We start from the raw sequence: 19,111 nt of genomic DNA on the forward strand, positions 1-19,111 counted from the left end.
GAAAAAATGGGAAAATTGGAATTTTGTCTTGGCAGCACGGAGAAGCGGCGCCAGCAGGAGCGAAAACTTGGGGGAAAAAATGGGAAAAAATTGGGAAAAATGGGGGAAAAAATCGTGAAAAAATGGGAAAAATAAGGGGAAAAAGGGGGGGGAATTTGGGGAAAATTTGGGAAAATTTGGGAAAATTGGAATTTTGTCTTGGTAGCGTGGAGAAGTGGCGCCAGCAGGAGCAAAAACTTGGGGAAAAATGGGAAAAAATGGGAAAAAATGGGGAAAAAATTGGGAAAAATCGTGAAAATTTTGGGGAAAAAATGGTGAAAAATTGGGAAAAACAGGGGAAAAAAGGGGGGGAATTTTGGGAAAATTTGGGAAAATTTGGGAATTTTGGAAAACTGGTGAGAATTGGAATTTTTTGCGGCAGCGCGGAGAAGCGGCGGCGCCAGCAGGAGCAAAAACTTGGGGAATAATGGGAAAAAACTTGGAAAAAATTGGGAAAAATTGTGACAAAATGGAAAAAAATAGGGGAAAAAGGGGGGGAATTTGGGAAAATTTGGGAAAATTTGGGAATTTCTGGGAATTTTTGGGGGAACTGGTGAGAGTTGGGATCTTTTTGCGGAAGCGCAGAGAAGTGGCGATACGAGCAGGAGTGAAAACTTGGGGGAATATGGGAAAAAATGGGGAAAAATGGGAAAAAAATTGGGAAAAAATGGTGAAAAATTGGGAAAAACAGGGGAAAAAGAGGGGGAATTTTGGGAAAATTTGGGAATTTTTGGGGAAAATGGGGAAAAATTTGGATTTTTTTTGCGGCAGCGCGGAGAAGCGGCGGCGCGAGCAGGAGCAAAAACTTGGGGGGAAAATGGGAGAAACTGGCAAAAAATTGGGAAAAATTTGGGGAAAAAATGGTGAAAAATTGGGAAAAATAGGGGAAAAGGGGGGGAATTTTGGGAAAATTTGGGAATTTTTGGGGAAAAAATGGGGAAAAAATTAGGGATTTTTTTTTTCCGGCAGCGCGGAGAAGCGGCGGCGCGAGCAGGAGTAAAAAATCAGGAAAAAATGGGAAAAAATTGGAAAAAATCGTGAAAAATTTGGGGAAAAAATGGTGAAAAATTGGGAAAAATAGGGGAAAAAGGGGGGGAATTTGGGAAAATTTGGGAAAATTTGGGAATTTTTGGGAAAGCGGTGCGAGTTGGGATCTTTTTCTGCGGCAGCGCGGAGAAGCGCGCCAGCAGGAGCAAAAACTTGGGGAAAAATGGGAAAAAATTGGGAAAAAATTGGGAAAAAATCATGAAAAATTGGAAAAGCATGGGAAAAATCAGGAAAAAAACGAGGAGAATTTGTGAGAATTTGGGAAAATTGGGGAAAAATGTGGAAAATATGGGAAAAACAGGAATTTTTTCTGGTAGCGAGGAGAAGCGGCGCCAGCAGGAGCAAAAACTTGGGGGAAAAATGGGAGAAAAATGGGGAAAAAATTGGGGAAAATCGTGAAAAAGTGGAAAAAACTTGGGAAAAATCAGGAAAAAATGGGGAGAATTGGGGAAATTTGGGAATTTTTGGGGAAAATGGGGAAAAAATTTGGGATTTTTTTTTTGCGGCAGCGCGGAAGAAGCGGCGGCGCGAGCAGGAGTGAAAAATCAGGGGAAAAAATGGGAAAAAATTGGAAAAAATCGTGAAAAATTTGGGGAAAAAATGGTGAAAAATTGGGAAAAATAGGGGAAAAAGGGGGGGAATTTTGGGAAAATTTGGGGAAAATTTGGGAATTTTTGGGAATTTTTGGGAAAGCGGTGCGAGTTGGGATCTTTTTCTGTGGCAGCGCGGAGAAGCGGCGCCAGCAGGAGCAAAAACTTGGGGGAAAATGGGAGAAACTGGCAAAAAATTGGGAAAAATTTGGGGAAAAATCGTGAAAAATGGGAAAAAAGAGGGGAAAAATTGGGAAAAGCATGGGAAAAAACCGGGAAAAAACGGGGAGAATTGGGGGAAAGTTTGGGAAAATTGGAATTTTGTCTTGGTAGCGTGGAGAAGTGGCGCCAGCAGGAGCAAAAACTTGGGGGAAAAATGGGAAAAAATGGGAAAAAATTGTGAAAAATTTGGGAAAAAATCGTGAAAAATGGGAAAAAAGAGGGGAAAAGGGGGGGAATTTTGGGAAAATTTGGGAATTTTTGGGGGAAAATGGGGAAAAATTTGGATTTTTTTTGCGGCAGCGCGGAGAAGCGGCGGCGCGAGCAGGAGCAAAAACTTGGGGGGAAAATGGGAGAAAATGGCAAAAAATTGTGAAAAATTTGGGAAAAAATCAAGAAAAATGGGAAAAACAGGGGAAAAGGGGGGGAATTTTGGGAAAATTTGGGAAAATTTGGGAATTTTTGGGAATTTTTGGGAAAGCGGTGCGAGTTGGGATCTTTTTCTGTGGCAGCGCCGAGAAGCGGCGGCGCGAGCAGGAGCAAAAACTTGGGGGAAAATGGGAAAAATGGGAAAAAATTGGGAAAAATTTGGGAAAAAATCGTGAAAAATGGGAAAAAAGAGGGGAAAAATTGGGAAAAGCATGGGAAAAAACCGGGAAAAAACGGGGGAGAATTGGGGAAAGTTTGGGAAAATTGGAATTTTGTCTTGGTAGCGTGGAGAAGTGGCGCCAGCAGGAGCAAAAACTTGGGGGAAAAATGGGAAAAAATGGGAAAAAATTGTGAAAAATTTGGGAAAAAATCGTGAAAAATGGGAAAAAAGAGGGGAAAAAGGGGGGAATTTTGGGAATTTTTGGGGAAAATGGGGAAAAATTAGGGATTTTGTTTTGCGGCAGCGCGGAGAAGCGGCGGCGCGAGCAGGAGCAAAAACTTGGGGAGAAAATGGGAGAAAATGGGAAAAAATTGGGAAAAATTTGGGAAAAAAATCAGGAAAAATTGGGAAAAGCATGGGAAAAATCGGGAAAAAAATGGGGAGAATTTGGGAAATTTGGGAATTTTTGGGGAAAATGGGGAAAAATTTGGATTTTTTTTGCGGCAGCGCGGAGAAGCGGCGGCGCGAGCAGGAGCAGCGCTACCTGGCCGAGCTGGCCGAGCTGCTGTCGGCCAACCTGGGCGACCTGGACTCGCTGGGCGCCAAACCCGAGCAGGGCCAGATCCTGAAGAAAACCGTGGACCAGATCCAGCAGATCAAGCGCCTGGAGCAGGGTCCGCAGCCCCGGAATCCGGGGATCGCGGGGGATCGGGGGGAAATCGGGGGGAAATTGGGGGGAAATCAGGGGAAGAATCGGGGGGAAATTTGGGGAGAAATTGGGGGAAATTTGGGGGGAAATGCGGGGCAAATTGGGGATAAATCGGGGAAATTGGGGGGAAATGCGGGGGGAAATTGGGGGAAATTTGGGGAGAAATTGGGGGAAATTTGGGGGGAAATCGGGGAAGAATCGGGGGGAAATTTGGGGAGAAATCGGGGAATCACGGGGGGAAATTTGGGGAGAAATTGGGGGGAAATCAGGGGAAATTGGGGGGAAATGCGGGGGGAAATGCGGGGGGAAATTTGGGGAGAAATGGGGGGAAATTGGGGAAAAATCGGGGGGAAATTGGGGGGAAATTTGGGGGGAAATCGGGGGAAATTGGGGAAAAATCAGAGGGAAATGCGGGGGGAAATTGGGGGAAATTTGGGAAGAAATGGGGGAAATTTAGGGGGAAATCGGGGGGGAATTGGGGGTAAATTTGGGGGTAAATTTGGGGGGAAATTGGGGAAGAATTGGGGGGAAATTTGGGGAGAAATCGGGGGAAATTGGGGGGAAATCAGGGGGAAATTAGGGGGAAGTGTGGGGGAGATTTGGCGGGAAATTGGGGGGAAATTGGGGGAAATTTGGGGGGAAATCAGGGGGGAATGGGGGGGAAATTGGGGAAAAATTGGGGGGAAATTTGGGGAAATTGGAGGGAATTGGGGGGAAATTGGGGAGAAATGGGGGGGAAATTGGGGAGAAAGGGGGGGAAATTTGGGGGAAATTTGGGGGGAAATCGGGGAAGAATCGGGGGGAAAATTGGGGAAATTTGGGGAGAAATTGGGGGAAATTGGGGGGAAATCAGGGGGAAATTGGGGGGAAGTGTGGGGGAAATTGGGGGAAATTTGGCGGGAAATCGGGGGGAAATTTGGGGGGAAATTTGGGGGAAATTTGGGGGAAATTTGGGGGGAAATCGGGGGGAAATTTGGGGGGAAATGGGGGGAAATTGGGGAAAAATTGGGGGGAAATTGGGGGAAATTTGGGGGGAAATCGGGGGAAATTGGGGGGAAATGCGGGGGGAAATTGGGGAAAAATCAGGGGGAAATTGGGGGGAAGTGTGGGGGAAATTGGGGGAAATTTGGCGGGAAATCGGGGGGAAATTTGGGGGGAAATTTGGGGAAATTAGGGGGAAATTTGGGGAGAAATGGGGGGAAATCGGGGGGAAGTTTGGGGAAAATGCAGGGGGAAATTTGGGGAGAAATCGGGGGAAATTGGGGGGAAATGCGGGGGGAAATTGGGGGAAATTTGGGGAGAAATGGGGGGAAATTAGGCGGAAATTTTGGGGGAAATCGGGGGGGAATTGGGGGGAAATTGGGGGAAATTTGGGGGGAAATCGGGGGAAATTGGGGAAAAATCAGGGGGAAATTCAGGGGAAATTTGGGGGGAAATTGGGGGAAATTTGGGAAGAAATTGGGGGAAATTTGGGGGGAAATTGGGGGCAAATTGGGGGGAATTTGGGGGAAATTGGGGGAAATGCAGGGGAAATCGGGGAAGAATCAGGGGGAAATTTGGGGAAAATGCGGGGAAAATTGGGGGAAATTTGGGGGGAAATCAGGGGGAATCGGGGAAAAATCGGGGGAAATTTGGGGGGAAATTGGGGGAAATTTGGGGGGAAATCAGGGAAGAATCAGGGGGAAATTTGGGGAAGAATCGGGGGGAAATTGGGGGAGATTTGGGGGGAAATTGGGGATGAATGGGGGAAATGCGGGGGGAAATTGGGGGAAATTTGGGGGGAAATCGGGGAAAAATCGGGGGGAATTGGGGAAAAATAGGAGAAATTTTGGGGAGAATTGGGGGAAATCGGGGGAAATGGGGGGACATTGGGGGAAATTTGTGGGGAAATCGGGGGGAATTGGGGGAAATTTGGGGAGAAATTTGGGGAGAAATTGGGAGAAATGGGGGAAATTGGGGGGAAAATCGGGGGGAAATTGGGGGGGAATTGGGGGAATCGGGGAAAAATCGGGGGAAATTTGGGGGAAAATCGAGCGAAATTGGGGGGGAATTGGGGGAAATTTGGGGGGAAATCGAGGGAAATTGGGGGAAAATCAGGGGGAAATTGGGGGGAAATGCGGGGGGAAACGTTGTGGAAATTCAGGGGAAATTTGGGGGGAAATTGGGGGAAAATGGGTGGAAATTCAGGGGATAATTGGGGGGAAATTGGGGGAAAATGGGTGGAAATTCAGGGGAAATTTGGGGACAAATTGGGGAAATTTGGGAGAAATGTGGTGGAAAGTCAGGGGAAATTTGGGGGGAAATTGGGGGAAAATGGGGTAGAAATTTGGAGAAATTTGGGGACAGATTGGGGAAATTTGGGAGAAATGTGGTGGAAATTCAGGGGAAATTTGGGGGGAAATTGGGGGGAAAAAGGGTGGAAAGTCGGGGTAAATTTGGCGGAAATCGCGGAAAATTTGGGGAAAATTTGGAGGGAAAACAGGGAAATGCGGGCAAAAAGTGAGGAAAAATCCGGACGAAACCAGGGAAAACTTGGGCAAAAGCTGGAGAAAATTCGGGGGAGTTTTGGGAGAAATTTTGGGGGGAAAAAAAACCCCAGGGAGAGTTTGGGGAAGTTGAGGGGAAATTTCGGGGGGAGCCACTCGGCGGGGGACGCGTTTTCCTCTGCCGGCTCCGGGGCTGAAGCGCGGAATTGGCGTCGCGCAGAGAAATCGGCGGATGACGACGTGCAGAAATCCGACGTCTCCTCCAGCAGCCAGGGCGTCATCGAGAAGGAGTCGCTGGGGCCGCTCCTGCTCGAGGTGGGGCCCCGAGCTCCCCCCGGGACACCGGGGACGGCGCGGGCGGCACGCAGAAAAATCCCGGGCTTTGGGGCACGCGGCGCTGCGGCGCCGGGGCTCGGGGGGTTGAAACTGGGGTTTGGGGGGTTAAAATTGGGTTTGGGGGGTTAAAATTGGGGATTGGGGGGTTTAAAATTTGGTTTGGGGGGTTAAAATTGGGGATTGGGGGTTTAAAATTGGGGTTTGGGGGTTAAAATTGGGGTTTGGGGTTTAAACCCAGGGTTTGGGGGTTTGAAACTGGGGTTTGGGGGGTTTAAAACTGGGGATTGGGGTTTTAAATTGGGTTTTGGGGGGTTTAAACCCAGGTTTTTAGAGGTGTGAAACTGGGGTTTGGGGGGTTGAAACTGGGGTTTGGGGGTTTAAAATTGGGTTTGGGGGTTTTGAAACTGGGTTTGGGGGTTTAAAATTGGGTTTGGGGGTTTGAAACTGGGTTTGGGGGTTTAAAATTGGGTTTGGGGGTTTGAAACTGGGGTTTGGGGGGGTTAAAATTGGGGATTGGGGGGTTAAAACTGGGGTTTGGGGGGGTTAAAACTGGGTTTGGGGGTTTAATCCTGGGGTTTGGGGGGTTTAAACCCAGGGTTTGGGGGTTTGAAACTGGGTTCTGGGGGTTTAAAATTGGCTTTGGGGGGTTTAAAACTGGGGTTTGGGGGGTTAAAATTGGGGTTTGGGGGGTTGAAATTGGGGATTGGGGGGTTAAAATTGGGGTTTGGGGGTTTGAAACTGGGGTTTTGGGGGTTTGAAACTGGGGTTTGGGGGGTTAAAATTGGGGTTTGGGGGGTTAAAATTGGGGTTTGGGGGTTTGAAACTGGGATTTGGGGGGTTAAAATTGGGGTTTGGGGGGTTAAAACTGGGGTCTGGGGGTTTGAAACTGGGGTTTGAGGGTTAAAATTGGGTTCTGGGGGTTCAATCACGGGGTTTAGGAGTTTAAAACTGGGTTTTGGGAGTTTAAACCTGGTTTTGGGGGTTTAAAACAGGGGTTTGGGGGTTTAAAACTGGGTTTTGGGGGGTTTAAACCCAGGGTTTAGGGGTTTGAAACTGGGGTTTGGGGGGTTAAAATTGGGGTTTGGGGGTTAAAATTGGGTTTGGGGGGTTGAAACTGGGGTTTGGGGGGTTAAAATTGGGGTTTGGGGGGTTAAAATTGGGGTTTGGGGGTTAAAATTGGGGTTTGGGGGTTTGAAACTGGGGTTTTGGGGTTTAAAACTGGGGTTTGGGGGGTTTAAAATTGGGTTTGGGGGGTTAAAATTGGGGTTTGGGGGTTTGAAACTGGGGTTTGGGGGGTTAAAATTGGGGTTTGGGGGTTTGAAACTGGGGTTTTGGGGGTTTGAAACTGGGGTTTGGGGGGTTAAAATTGGGGTTTTGGGGTTTAAACCCAGGGTTTGGGGGTTTGAAACTGGGATTTGGGGGGTTTAAAATTGGGGATTGGGGGGTTGAAATTGGGTTTGGGGGGTTTAAAATTGGGGTTTGGGGGTTAAAATTGGGGATTGGGGTTTTAAATTGGGTTTTGGGGGGTTTAAACCCAGGTTTTAGGGGTTTTAGAACTGGGGTTTGGGGGGTTGAAACTGGGGTTTGGGGGTTTAAAATTGGGTTTGGGGGTTTTAAAATTGGGTTTGGGGGTTTGAAACTGGGTTTGGGGGTTTAAAATTGGGTTTGGGGGGTTGAAACTGGGGTTTGGGGGGTTAAAATTGGGGATTGGGAGTTTGAAACTGGGGTTTGGGGGGTTAAAATTGGGGTTTGGGGGGTTAAAATTGGGGTTTGGGGGTTTGAAACTGGGGATTGGGTGGTTAAAATTGGGGTTTGGGGGGTTAAAGTTGGGGATTGGGGGTTTAAAATTGGGTTTGGGGGTTTGAAACTGGGGTTTGGGGGGTTAAAATTGGGGTTTGGGGGGGTTAAAATTGGGGATTGGGGGGTTAAAATTGGGGATTGGGGGTTTAAAACTGGGGTTTGGGGGGTTAAAATTGGGGTTTGGGGGGTTAAAATTGGGGATTGGGGGTTTGAAACTGGGTTTGGGGGTTTAAGCCTGGGGTTTGGGGGTTCAATCCCGGGGTTTTAGGAGTTTAAAACTGGGTTTTGGGAGTTTAAACCTGGTTTTGGGGGTTTAAAACTGGGGTTTGGGGGTTTAAAATTGGGTTTTGGGAGTTTAATCCAGGGTTTGGGGGGTTAAAATTGGGGTTTGGGGTGTTAAAACTGGGGTTTGGGGTGTTAAAATTGGGATTTGGGGGTTTGAAACTGGGGTCTGGGGGGTTAAAACTGGGGGTTGGGGGTTTAAAACTGGGGTTTGGGGGTTTGAAACTGGGGTTTGAGAGTTTGAAACTGGGGTTTGGGGGTTTGAAACTGGGGTTTGGGGGTTAAAATTGGGGTATGGGGGTTTGAAACTGGGGTTTGTGGGGTTTAAAACTGGGGTTTGGGGGTTTTAAAACTGGGTTTGGGGGTTTAATCCTGGGGTTTGGGGGTTTAAACCCAGGTTTTAGGGGTTTGAAACTGGGGTTTGGGGGGTTAAAACTGGGGTTTTGGGGTTTAAAACTGGCTTTGGGGGGTTTAAAATTGGGGTTTGGGGGTTTGAAACTGGGGTTTGGGGGGGTTAAAATTGGGTTTGGGGGGTTAAAATTGGGGTTTGGGGGTTTGAAACTGGGGTTTGGGGGTTTAAACCCAGGTTTTAGGGGTTTGAAACTGGGGTTTGGGGGTTCAAAACTGGGTTCTGTGGGTTTAAAACTGGGGTTTGGGGGTTTAAACCCAGGTTTTGGGGTTTAAATTTGAGGATGTGGGGGTTTAATCCTGCGCTTTGGGGGTTTAAGCCTGGTTTTAGAGGCTTAAGCCTGGCTTTTAGTGGCTTAGTCTTGGGTTTGAGGAGTCTACGACTGGTTTTAGAAGGTTAATCTCGGGTTTTAGGGGTTAATCTCGGGTTTTAGGGGTTAATCTCGGGTTTTAGGGGTTAATCTCAGGTTTTAGAGGTTAATCTCAGGTTTTAGGGGTTAATCTCAGGTTTTAGAGGTTAATCTCGGGTTTTAGGGGTTAATCTCGGGTTTTAGGGGTTAATCTCGGGTTTTAGGGGTTGATCTCGGGTTTTAGGGGGTTAATGTCGGGTTTTAGGGGGTTAATGTCGGGTTTTAGGGGTTAATCTCGGGTTTTAGGGGTTTGGGTTTGGAGGGATCCGGATCAGGGTCTGGACTAAGAACGTGATTGAGCTGAGACTCAGAATTAGGATCAGGATCAGGATTAGGATCAGGACCAGCAGCAGCAGGGCTTGGATCTGGAGCCGGACTGGGAACGCGACTGGAATGGGGTTCGGGATTAGAGTCAGGATCAGCATTAGAATTAGGGTTAGGATTTGGACTAGGAATGGGATTGAGTTGAGATTCAGAATTAGGATCAGGATTACAATCGGGATTAGGATTAGCATCAGGATCAGGACCAGGAGCAGGACTTGGATCAGGATCTGCACAGGGAATGGGATTGAATTGGGATTTGGGATTAGAGTCGGGATCAGGATCGGGATTAGGAGCAGGATCTGGATCTGGTCTAGAGACGTGATTGATTTGGGATTTGGGATTAGGATAGGGATCAGGACTTGGAGCGTGATTGAATTGGGATTTGGGATCAGGATCAGGATCAGGATCAGGACTTGGAGCGTGATTGAATTGGGATTTGGGATCAGGATCAGGATCAGGATCAGGACTTGGAGCGTGATTGAATTGGGATTTGGGATCAGGATCAGGATCGGGATCAGGACTTGGAGCGTGATTGAATTGGGATTTGGGATTTGGGATCAGGATCAGGATCAGGAACGTGATTGAATTGGGATTTGGGATCAGGATCAGGATCAGGATCAGGACTTGGAGCGTGATTGAATTGGGATTTGGGATTTGGGATCAGGATCAGGGCTTGGAGCGTGATTGAATTGGGATTTGGGATTTGGGATCAGGATCAGGACTTGGAGCGTGATTGAATTGGGATTTGGGATCAGGATCAGGATCAGGATCAGGGCTTGGAGCGTGATGGAATTGGGATTTGGGATCAGGATCAGGATCAGGATCAGGATCAGGATCGGGATCAGGAGCGTGATTGAATTGGGATTTGGGATCAGGATCAGGATCAGGATCAGGATTTTTGGATTTTCCCAAGCCTTGGGTCGGGCCTTTCTTTCCCTGTTTCGGGTGGGAATCCTGGTGGGTCTCGGATCTTGGGAATTTTGGGATGTGAGGACCCAAATCTTGGATCCTGGATGGAATTTTGGGATTTGAGGACCCAAATCTTGGATCCTGGATGGAATTTTGGGATTTGAGTACCCAAATCTTGGAGCCCAGATGGAATTTTGGGATTTGAGGATCCAAATCTTGGATCCCAGATGGAATTTTGGGATTTGAGGACCCAAATATTGGATCCCGGATGGAATTTTGGGATTTGAGGATCCAAATCTTGGATCCCAGATGGAATTTTGGGATTTGAGGACCCAAATATTGGATCCCGGATGGAATTTTGGGATTTGAGGATCCAAATCTTGGATCCCAGATGGAATTTTGGGATGTGAGGACCCAAATCTTGGATCCCGGATGGAATTCTGCGATTTGGGGATTCCAGTTTTGGATCCCAGATGGAATTTAGGGATTCGAGGACCCAATTCCAGGAAAAACCAAGGTGGATCTTGGAATCCTGGAATTCCAGGAAAAACCAGGATGGGTCTTTGATCTTGGATGGAGCTTTGGGATTTGAGGGCCCAGATCTTGGATCCGGGATGGAATTCTGGGATTCCAGGAAAAACCAAGGTGGGTCTTTGGTCTTGGATGGAATTTTGGGATTTGAGGATCCAAATCCACAATCCCGGTTAGAATCCTGGAATTCCCCGAGCGGGAACTCAGCCAAGCTTTGAGGGAACCTTCTCCACACTCATGGAGCCGAATCCAGGGATAACCACGGTGGATCTCGGTTCCCGGTTGGAATTTTGGGATCTGAGGATCCAAAGTCATCATCCGGGCAGGAATCCTGGGACTGAAGGACCCAAATCCAGGAAGAACCGAGGTGGATCTTGGATCCCAGCTGGAATTTGAGGATCCAAATCCACGATCCTGGCTGGAATCCTGGGATTGAAGGACCCAAATCCAGGAATCACCGAGGTGGATCTTGGATCCCGGCTGGAATCCGGGAATTCCCAGAGCAGGAATCCACCCAAACTTCCACGGAACCTTCTCCACACTCAAGATCCCACCCAGTTTTCCATGGAATCTTCTCCCTGCTCATGGAACTGAATCCAGGAAGAACCGAGGTGGATCTTGGATCCCGGCTGGAATCCTGGAATTCCCCGAGCGGGAACCCAGCCAAGCTTTGAGGGAACCTTCTCCACACTCATGGAGCCGAATCCAGGAATAACCACGGTGGATCTTGGTTCCCGGTTGGAATTTTGGGATCTGAGGATCCAAAGTCATCATCCAGGCTGGAATCCTGGGATCGAAGGACCCAAATCCAGGAAAAACCGAGGTGGATCTTGGATCTCGCCTGGAATCCTGGAATTCCCAGAGCAGGAATCCACCCAAACTTCCACGGGACCTTCTCCACACTTAAGATCCCACCCAGTTTTCCTTGGAATCTTCTCCACACTCATGGAACTGAATCCAGGAAGAACCGAGGTGGATCTTGGATCCCGGCTGGAATCCTGGAATTCCCAGGGCGAGAACCCAGCCAAGCTTTGAGGGAACCTTCTCCACACTCATGGAGCCGAATCCTTGGGAATTCATTGGAATAACAATGGTGGACCTTGGTGGACCTTGGATCCCACCTGGATTCCTGGAATCCACCCAAACATCCACAGAATGTTCTCCACACTCCAGATCCCACCCAGTTTTCCATGGAGTAACCAAGGTGGATCTTGGTTCCCGGTTGGAATTTTGGGACCTGAGGATCCAAATCCACGATCCCGGCTGGAATCCTGGGATCGAAGGACCCAAATCCAAGAAGAACCGAGGTGGATCTTAGATCCGGGTTGGAATCCTGGAATTCCCAGGGCGGGAATCCCACCAAGCTTTGGGGGAACCTTCTCCACACTCATGGAGCCGAACCCTCTGGAATAACGGAGCTGGATCGTGGTTCCTGGTTGGAATTTTGGGATCTGAGGACCTAAATTCAGGAATATCTCAAGGTGGATCTTGGATCCTGGCTGGAATCCTGGAATCGCCAGAGCCTTGAGGGAACCTTCTCCAGACCTATGGAACCAAATCTGTGGGAATCCATTGGAGTGACCGAGGTGGACCTCGGATCCCGACTGGAATCCGGGAATTCCAGAGTGGGAATCCACCCAAACTTCCACAGAACCTTCTCCACACTCAAGATCTCACCCAGTGTTCCATGGAATCTTCTCCACGCTCATGGAACTGAATCCAGGAATAACCGAGGTGGATCTTGGATCCCGCCTGGAATCCTGGAATTCCCAGAGCGGGAATCCACCCAAACTTCCACGGAACCTTCTCCACACTCAAGATCCCACCCAGTTTTCCATGGAATCTTCTCCCCAGTCAAGGAGCCAAATCCAGGAAGAACCGAGGTGGATCTTGGACCCCGGCTGGAATCCTGGAATTCCCAGGGCGAGAACCCAGCCAAGCTTTGAGGGAACCTTCTCCACACTCAAGATCCCACCCAGTTTTCCATGGAATCTTCTCCACGCTCATGGAACTGAATCCAGGAATCACCGAGGTGGATCTTGGATCCCTGCTGGAATCCTGGAATTCCCAGGGCGAGAACCCAGCCAAGCTTTGGGGGAACCTTCTCCACACTCATGGAGCCGAACCCTCTGGAATAACGGAGCTGGATCGTGGTTCCTGGTTGGAATTTTGGGATCTGAGGACCTAAATTCAGGAATATCTCAAGGTGGATCTTGGATCCTGGCTGGAATCCTGGAATCGCCAGAGCCTTGAGGGAACCTTCTCCACACTCATGGAGCCGAATCCAGGAATAACCACGGTGGATCTCGGTTCCCGGTTGGAATTTTGGGATCTGAGGATCCAAAGTCATCATCCAGGCTGGAATCCTGGGACTGAAGGACCCAAATCCAGGAAGAACCGAGGTGGATCTTGGATCCCGGCTGGAATTTGAGGATCCAAATCCACGATCCCGGCTGGAATCCTGGGATCGAAGGACCCAAATCCAGGAAGAACCGAGGTGGATCTTGGATCCCGGCTGGAATCCTGGAATTCCCAGAGCAGGAATCCACCCACACTTCCACGGAACCTTCTCCACACTCAAGATCCCACCCAGTTTTCCATGGAATCTTCTCCCCAGTCAAGGAGCCAAATCCAGGAAGAACCGAGGTGGATCTTAGATCCAGGTTGGACTCCTGGAATTCCCAGAGCAGGAATCCCACCAAGCTTTGAGGGAACCTTCTCCACACTCATGGAGCCGAATCCTTGGGAATTCATTGGAATAACAATGGTGGACCTTGGTGGACCTTGGATCCCACCTGGATTCCGGGAATCCACCCAGACGTCCACAGAATGTTCTCCACACTCGAGATCCCACCCAGTTTTCCATGGAATAACCAAGGTGGATCTTGGTTCCCGGTTGGAATTTTGGGACCTGAGGATCCAAATCCACGATCCCGGCTGGAATCCTGGGACTGAAGGACCCAAATCCAGGAAGAACCGAGGTGGATCTTGGATCCCGGCTGGAATCCTGGAATTCCCAGGGCGAGAACCCAGCCAAGCTTTGAGGGAACCTTCTCCACACTCATGGAGCCGAATCCTTGGGAATTCATTGGAATAACAATGGTGGACCTTGGTGGGCCTTGGATCCCACCTGGATTCCTGGAATCCACCCAAACATCCACAGAATGTTCTCCACACTCAAGATCCCACCCAGTTTTCCATGGAATAACCAAGGTGGATCTTGGTTCCCGGTTGGAATTTTGGGACCTGAGGACCCAAATCCACGATCCCGGCTGGAATCCTGGGATCCAAGGACCCAAATCCAAGAAGAACCGAGGTGGATCTTAGATCCGGGTTGGAATCCTGGAATTCCCAGGGCGGGAATCCCACCAAGCTTTGAGGGAACCTTCTCCACACTCATGGAGCCGAACCCTCTGGAATAACGGAGCTGGATCTTGGGTCTTGGGTGGAATTTTGGGATTTGAGGATACCATTTTTGGGGTATTTGGGATAAAATCTCCGGGATTTTCCCCGCTGCAGGCCCTGGACGGGTTTTTCTTCGTGGTGAACCGCGAGGGCCGCATCGTGTTGGTGTCGGAGAACGTGACGGGGCAGTTGGGCTAAAACCTTGGAATTCTTTCCGAATTCCGCGATATTTGAGATCAAATCCTGGATTTTTGTCCCATTTTTGTCCCATTTTTTGGGATATTTGGGATAAAATCCTGGATTTTTGTCCTATTTTTGGGGTATTTGGGATAAAATCCTGGATTTTTGTCCTATTTTTGGGATATTTGAGATGAAATCCTGGATTTTCGTCCCATTTTTGTCCCATTTTTGGGGTATTTGGGATAAAATCCTGGATTTTTGTCCTATTTTTGGGATATTTGAGATCAAATCCTGGATTTTTGTCCCATTTTTGTCCCATTTTTTGGGATATTTGAGATCAAATCCTGGATTTTTGTCCCATTTTTGGGGTATTTGAGATCAAATCCTGGATTTTTGTCCCATTTTTGGGATATTTGGGATAAAATCCTGGATTTTTGTCCTATTTTTGGGATATTTGAGATCAAATCCTGGATTTTTGTCCCATTTTTGTCCCATTTTTGGGATATTTGGGATAAAATCCTGGATTTTTGTCCCATTTTTGGGATATTTGAGATAAAATACTGGATTTTTGTCCCATTTTTGTCCCATTTTTTGGGATAGTTGAGATCAAATCCTGGATTTTTGTCCTATTTTTGGGATATTTGGGATAAAATCCTGGATTTTTGTCCTATTTTTGGGATATTTGGGATAAAATCCTGGATTTTTGTCCCATTTTTTTCCCATTTTTTGGGATATTTGGGATAAAATCCTGGATTTTTGTCCCATTTTTGGGATATTTGAGATCAAATCCTGGATTTTTGTCCCATTTTTGGGGTATTTGGGATAAAATCTCCGGGATTTTCCCCGTTGCAGGCCCTGGACGGGTTTTTCTTCGTGGTGAACCGCGAGGGCCGCATCGTGTTCGTGTCGGAGAAACGTGACGGGGCAGTTGGGCTAAAACCTTGGAATTCTTTCCGAATTCCGCGATATTTGAGATCAAATCCTGGATTTTTGTCCCATTTTTGTCCCATTTTTTGGGATATTTGGGATCAAATCCTGGATTTTCTCTCCATTTTTGGGGTATTTGGGATAAAATCTCTGGGATTTTCCCCGCTGCAGGCCCTGGACGGGTTTTTCTTCGTGGTGAACCGCGAGGGCCGCATCGTGTTCGTGTCGGAGAACGTGACGGGGCAGTTGGGCTAAAACCTTGGAATTCTTTCCGAATTCCGCGATATTTGAGATAAAATCCTGGATTTTTGTCCCATTTTTGTCCCATTTTTGGGGTATTTGGGATAAAATCCTGGATTTTCCCCGTTGCAGGCCCTGGACGGGTTTTTCTTCGTGGTGAACCGCGAGGGCCGCATCGTGTTCGTGTCGGAGAACGTGACGGGGCAGTTGGGCTAAAACCTTGGAATTCTTTCCGAATTCCGCGATATTTGAGATAAAATCCTGGATTTTTGTCCCATTTTTGTCCCATTTTTGGGATATTTGAGATCAAATCCTGGATTTTTGTCGCATTTTTGGGATATTTGGGATAAAATCCTGGATTTTTGTCCCATTTTTGTCCCATTTTTTGGGATATTTGGGATAAAATATCCTGGATTTTTGTTCTATTTTTGGGATATTTGAAATCAAATCCTAGATTTTCTCTCCATTTTTGGGGTATTTGGGATAAAATCCTGGATTTTCCCCGTTGCAGGCCCTGGACGGGTTTTTCTTCGTGGTGAACCGCGAGGGCCGCATCGTGTTCGTGTCGGAGAACGTGACGGGGCAGTTGGGCTAAAACCTTGGAATTCTTTCCGAATTCCGCGATATTTGAGATCAAATCCTGGATTTTCTCTCCATTTTTGGGATCTTTGGGATAAAATCCTGGATTTTTGTCCTATTTTTGGGATATTTGAGATCAAATCCTGGATTTTTGTCCCATTTTTGTCCCATTTTTTGGGATATTTGAGATCAAATCCTGGATTTTTGTCCCATTTTTGGGATCTCTGGGATAAAATCTCGGGGATTTTCCCCGCTGCAGGCCCTGGACGGGTTTTTCTTCGTGGTGAACCGCGAGGGCCGCATCGTGTTGGTGTCGGAGAACGTGACGGGGCAGTTGGGCTAAAACCTTGGAATTCTTTCCAAATTCTGCGATATTTGAGATCAAATCCTGGATTTTTGTCCCATTTTTGTCCCATTTTTTGGGATATTTGGGATAAAATCCCGGATTTTTCTCCTATTTTTGGGATATTTGAGATCAAATCCTGGATTTTTGTCCCATTTTTGTCCCATTTTTTGGGATATTTGGGATAAAATCCCGGATTTTTCTCCTATTTTTGGGATATTTGAGATAAAATCCTGGATTTTTGTCCCATTTTTGTCCCATTTTTTGGGATCTTTGGGATAAAATCCTGGATTTTTGTCCTATTTTTGGGATATTTGAGATAAAATCCTGGATTTTTGTCCCATTTTTGTCCCATTTTTTGGGATATTTGGGATAAAATCCTGGATTTTTGTCCCATTTTTGTCCCATTTTTTGGGATCTTTGGGATAAAATCCTGGATTTTTGTCCTATTTTTGGGATATTTGAGATCAAATCCTGGATTTTCGTCCCATTTTTGTCCCATTTTTTGGGATATTTGGGATAAAATCCTGGATTTTTGTCCTATTTTTGGGATATTTGAGATCAAATCCTGGATTTTTGTCCCATTTTTGGGGTATTTGGGATAAAATCTCCGGGATTTTCCCCGCTGCAGGCCCTGGACGGGTTTTTCTTCGTGGTGAACCGCGAGGGCCGCATCGTGTTGGTGTCGGAGAACGTGACGGGGCAGTTGGGCTAAAACCTTGGAATTCTTTCCAAATTCCGCGATATTTGAGATCAAATCCTGGATTTTTGTCCCATTTTTGTCCCATTTTTTGGGATATTTGGGATCAAATCCTGGATTTTCTCTCCATTTTTGGGGTATTTGGGATAAAATCTCTGGGATTTTCCCCGCTGCAGGCCCTGGACGGGTTTTTCTTCGTGGTGAACCGCGAGGGCCGCATCGTGTTGGTGTCGGAGAACGTGACGGGGCAGTTGGGCTAAAACCTTGGAATTCTTTCCGAATTCCGCGATATTTGAGATAAAATCCTGGATTTTTGTCCCATTTTTGTCCCATTTTTTGGGATATTTGGGATAAAATCCTGGATTTTTGTCCTATTTTTGGGATATTTGAGATAAAATCCTGGATTTTCGTCCCATTTTTGTCCCATTTTTGGGGTATTTGGGATAAAATCTCCGGGATTTTCCCCGCTGCAGGCCCTGGACGGGTTTTTCTTCGTGGTGAACCGCGAGGGCCGCATCGTGTTCGTGTCGGAGAACGTGACGGGGCAGTTGGGCTAAAACCTTGGAATTCTTTCCGAATTCCGCGATATTTGAGATAAAATCCTGGATTTTTGTCCCATTTTTGTCCCATTTTTGGGATATTTGAGATCAAATCCTGGATTTTTGTCGCATTTTTGGGATATTTGGGATAAAATCCTGGATTTTTGTCCCATTTTTGTCCCATTTTTTGGGATATTTGGGATAAAATCTCCTGGATTTTTGTCCTATTTTTGGGATATTTGAGATCAAATCCTGGATTTTCTCTCCATTTTTGGGGTATTTGGGATAAAATCCTGGATTTTCCCCGTTGCAGGCCCTGGACGGGTTTTTCTTCGTGGTGAACCGCGAGGGCCGCATCGTGTTGGTGTCGGAGAACGTGACGGGGCAGTTGGGCTAAAACCTTGGAATTCTTTCCAAATTCCGCGATATTTGAGATCAAATCCTGGATTTTCTCTCCATTTTTGGATATTTGAGATAAAATCCTGGATTTTTGTCCCATTTTTGGGATATTTGGGATAAAATCCTGGATTTTTGTCCCATTTTTGTCCCATTTTTTGGGATATTTGGGATAAAATCCTGGATTTTTGTCCTATTTTTGGGATATTTGAGATCAAATCCTGGATTTTTGTCCCATTTTTGTCCCATTTTTTGGGATATTTGGGATAAAATCCTGGATTTTTGTCCTATTTTTGGGATATTTGAGATAAAATCCTGGATTTTTGTCCCATTTTTGTCCCATTTTTTGGGATATTTGGGATAAAATCCTGGATTTTTGTCCTATTTTTGGGATATTTGAGATAAAATCCTGGATTTTTGTCCCATTTTTGTCCCATTTTTTGGGATATTTGAGATCAAATCCTGGATTTTTGTCCCATTTTTGGGATATTTGGGATAAAATCCTGGATTTTTGTCCCATTTTTGTCCCATTTTTTGGGATATTTGGGGTAAAATCCTGGATTTTCTGTCCTATTTTTGGGATATTTGAGATCAAATCCTGGATTTTCTCTCCATTTTTGGGATAAAATCTCCGGGATTTTCCCCGTTGCAGGCCCTGGACGGGTTTTTCTTCGTGGTGAACCGCGAGGGCCGCATCGTGTTGGTGTCGGAGAACGTGACGGGGCAGTTGGGCTAAAACCTTGGAATTCTTTCCGAATTCCGCGATATTTGAGATCAAATCCTGGATTTTCTCTCCATTTTTGGGATAAATTCCTGGATTTTCCCCGCTGCAGGCCCTGGACGGGTTTTTCTTCGTGGTGAACCGCGAGGGCCGCATCGTGTTCGTGTCGGAGAACGTGACGGGGCAGTTGGGCTAAAACCTTGGAATTCTTTCCGAATTCCGCGATATTTGAGATCAAATCCTGGATTTTCTCTCCATTTTTGGGATAAATTCCTGGATTTTCCCCGTTGCAGGCCCTGGACGGGTTTTTCTTCGTGGTGAACCGCGAGGGCCGCATCGTGTTCGTGTCGGAGAACGTGACGGGGCAGTTGGGCTAAAACCTTGGAATTCTTTCCAAATTCC

General features: G+C 47.1%; 1 protein-coding gene across 1 annotated transcript; it reads left to right on the plus strand.

Annotated features, from left to right (window-relative positions):
* Positions 1-2,959: 2,959 nt before the first annotated feature.
* Positions 2,960-15,455, plus strand: LOC137467997 (nuclear receptor coactivator 1-like). Its single transcript, XM_068179420.1, has 3 exons — positions 2,960-3,158; positions 5,900-5,994; positions 15,363-15,455. Exons 1-3 carry the CDS (start codon positions 2,960-2,962, stop codon positions 15,444-15,446), a joined length of 378 nt encoding a protein of 125 aa, XP_068035521.1. The 3' UTR covers positions 15,447-15,455.
* Positions 15,456-19,111: the final 3,656 nt, after the last annotated feature.

Source organism: Anomalospiza imberbis, unplaced genomic scaffold (genome assembly GCF_031753505.1).
Source record: "Anomalospiza imberbis isolate Cuckoo-Finch-1a 21T00152 unplaced genomic scaffold, ASM3175350v1 scaffold_940, whole genome shotgun sequence".
Taxonomy (NCBI): domain Eukaryota; kingdom Metazoa; phylum Chordata; class Aves; order Passeriformes; family Viduidae; genus Anomalospiza; species Anomalospiza imberbis.

Bases quoted from the DNA above. Each gene is read 5' to 3' on its own strand.
- LOC137467997 (XM_068179420.1), top strand. From the start codon at position 2,960: ATGGGGAAAAATTTGGATTTTTTTTGCGGCAGCGCGGAGAAGCGGCGG. The intron at 3,159-5,899 runs GTCCGCAGCCCC...GGCGTCGCGCAG, and splicing joins GATCAAGCGCCTGGAGCAGG to AGAAATCGGCGGATGACGAC. The intron at 5,995-15,362 runs GTGGGGCCCCGA...TCCCCGCTGCAG, and splicing joins TGGGGCCGCTCCTGCTCGAG to GCCCTGGACGGGTTTTTCTT.